This window comes from Protobothrops mucrosquamatus, unplaced genomic scaffold, assembly GCF_001527695.2.
Source record: "Protobothrops mucrosquamatus isolate PMUCROS unplaced genomic scaffold, P.Mucros_1.0 scaffold2396, whole genome shotgun sequence".
In the NCBI taxonomy this organism is placed as follows: domain Eukaryota; kingdom Metazoa; phylum Chordata; class Lepidosauria; order Squamata; family Viperidae; genus Protobothrops; species Protobothrops mucrosquamatus.
In genome coordinates this window covers 72,628-75,363 of record NW_015388470.1, presented here as the reverse complement: position 1 = coordinate 75,363, position 2,736 = coordinate 72,628, and the positions used below count along the sequence as shown (strand labels likewise).

General features: G+C 36.4%; 1 gene segment (V, D, J or C); it reads right to left on the bottom strand.

Moving 5' to 3' along the window:
- Nucleotides 1–1,804: 1,804 nt before the first annotated feature.
- LOC107295556 lies at nt 1,805–2,303 on the bottom strand. The segment is given in 2 exon segments: nt 1,805–2,145; nt 2,258–2,303. Coding segments are annotated over 2 exon segments (387 nt in total).
- Between the last annotated feature and the right edge of the window lie 433 nt (nt 2,304–2,736).

Sequence of the window (2,736 nt, the reverse complement as noted above, 5' to 3'; positions counted from 1 at the left end):
ACAGCAGAACACTCTTTTTATTCATGTTTTAATCCTCATGTATTAGAGTGAATTTCAAACACTATCATGAATACATATATTTTTATATTAATTTCCTTTACTAACTTTTATTTAAACATTACAAAAGTTGGGCATTGGTAAGGACACCTGGTTTTACAGGTTATTTTATGCCCCATGATCAACATTGAATCATTCAATGGCAAAAATATAAAAATTGATAAACTAAGAAATTTAACAACTTCCAAAAGTGGAATAAGATAAAAATGTAATCAAATGTTTAATAAATAATTAATACTGTAAAATACCACCTCCACATCCTATTTATTTTGGTAGGTTTTTTTTCTGATGTTACAAACTGAATTGAGAAATTAATGCAAATAAATTTATGATAGTGAAAATTGTTTTTTTGTTCCAACTGAAAACTTAAATTCCCAAGGGACATTAAAAAGGGGGAATGAGGGGGAAATCATTTAAACAAATGAGATATATACTTTGGAGGCAAAATATTAATCAGGCTCAATAAAAAAAAAGGTTGAAGCCCAGACAAGAAGCAATGGGTAGAAACTAATCAAGGAGAGAACCAACCTAGACCTAAGGAGAAATTTCCTGACAGTTAGAACAATTAACCAGTGGAAAGACCTGCCTGCAGATGTTGTGGGTGCTACAACACTGGAAGTTTTTATGAACCGTTTCTCTGAAATGGTATAGGGTTTCCTGCCTGAGCAGGGGGTTAGATTAGAAGACCTCCAAAGTCCCTTCTAACTCAGTTGTTCTCTTAACAGAAATACCAATGTATACCACACATTTTGAAGGCCCAAGATCAAACTGTTTGATTGATTGATTGATAAAATGTATTGGCTGCATGATTTTCTCTTCCTATGATGCCTTAGAAGATATAATCTTTCAGACAAACAATTGTGACAGAGCTTGGCTACATGAATATACTACCCATCCATCATTCTTTTGTTCATCTCAATATCTTAGAAGAGACAAGTCAAAAATCATGTTTTGTCAAGTGGAATCCCAGTAAAATGAGAAAAAGGAATAAAGTCCACTGCATCCTAAAACCAACTCAGTTTGGACTACTTTTAAGAAAGGAAGGTTATAGGGAACTGTTCTTTGGTTTGCAGTTTTCAAGAAAACCTGTGGAGAATAATATGCAGTGGGATTTTACAGAGAAGGCTGCCCGCTTGTGATAAACAGATGGAGTACAGATAACAGGTTTAATTTCTCCTATTCTAAACAGGGAAATTACCCTCAGGAGAGTTATTGAATTCCAGGAAATCTACAGAGGTCTCTTAAGAATAGCGACAGTACAGCTAACACTGATTTTGAGCTCATTCACAAGAAATCATATTGATTAGTAACTGTGGTACAATTTTTTAGGGGAAGGAAAAGGAGGAAAATGTTATATCTCCTAAATTTCATAAAATTATGGAGTGCATGGCTTGGAAAGAAAATTTTGAATCATTCAAACAAACCTCCATCAGTTCAAGGAGTGTAGAAACCACCTTGACACATGCTCCTCCATAATCTTTTAAATCCTGCAATGAATGGTATGTAGAAGAGTTCATTGTACCTCCCAGAAGTTATATAAATATAACTAACATATAACATGTAAATCACTTACAGAAGTTGGTATCATTCCTAGAGATGCTGTTTCATGGTTTAATAGTCTATATTGCCTGAATCAATGTATATTCTGTTCTGCATGAAGAGCTAACTTCCTTTCTTTTTGATTCAGAGCATGGAAGCTGATTCAACTTGGACAGCAGCCATGAGCAATGAGGGATTTTGTCAAGCTTCACCATAGCTTCCTCTCACTGTGGCTCTCTCCAGCACAATAATACACAGCAGTGTCCTCTGGTTTCAAGCTGTTCATTTGGAGATAAAGCATGCTGGAGGCATCTCGCCGGGAGATAGTGAAACGGCCTTTCACTGAATTGGCATAGTATTGGGTGTTCCCATCTCCAGGGTTATCCATCCACGCAAGCCATTCCAGGCCTTTCCCTGGAGCCTGTCTCAGCCAGTTCATCTCATAGCTGCTGAAGGTGAAGCCTGAACCTTGGCAGGAGAGACGGAGGGACTCTCCAGGTCTTCTCACATCCCCTCCAGATTCCACCAGCTGGACCTCCATTTGGACATCTGGAAAGGAAATATTGATGTGTACATTTTAACTATCCAGCATGGTGCATTCCATGAACCTCAAGCATATTGGAACCTGTTAGCTGCCATCTCTTTATGGAAGAATCAGTACCTTTGATGATTGTTAAAATGGAGACTATGTGGAGCAAAAATATCATTTTTCTTTCTCAGTGGAGAAGTTCCAGACAGACTAGCTTTTTCAATTCAGGTTGAGGAGGGTGGGAGATGATGTCATATAAAGAGGAAGGTTAGGCCTGTATTTACATACACTTCAGGATAAAAGGGACCAGTGTTGTCTTTGAATATCACCAAGAGTTTTGAAAAACCTGAAAGGGTGTATAAAGATAATGTTCACCATACTATATGAATTAACAAATTTATGACAAGTTCCGCATTATTTAAAGACCAGTTCGTCCCATTTCTGTATATGGTTCAATGGACTTTTGAAAGGAATCTTCCATTGAATGTAATTTAAGGTCCATTGCTACAGCAGAACACTCTTTTTATTCATGTTTTAATCCTCATGTATTAGAGTGAATTTCAAACACTATCATGAATACATATATTTTTATATTAATTTCCTTTACTAAC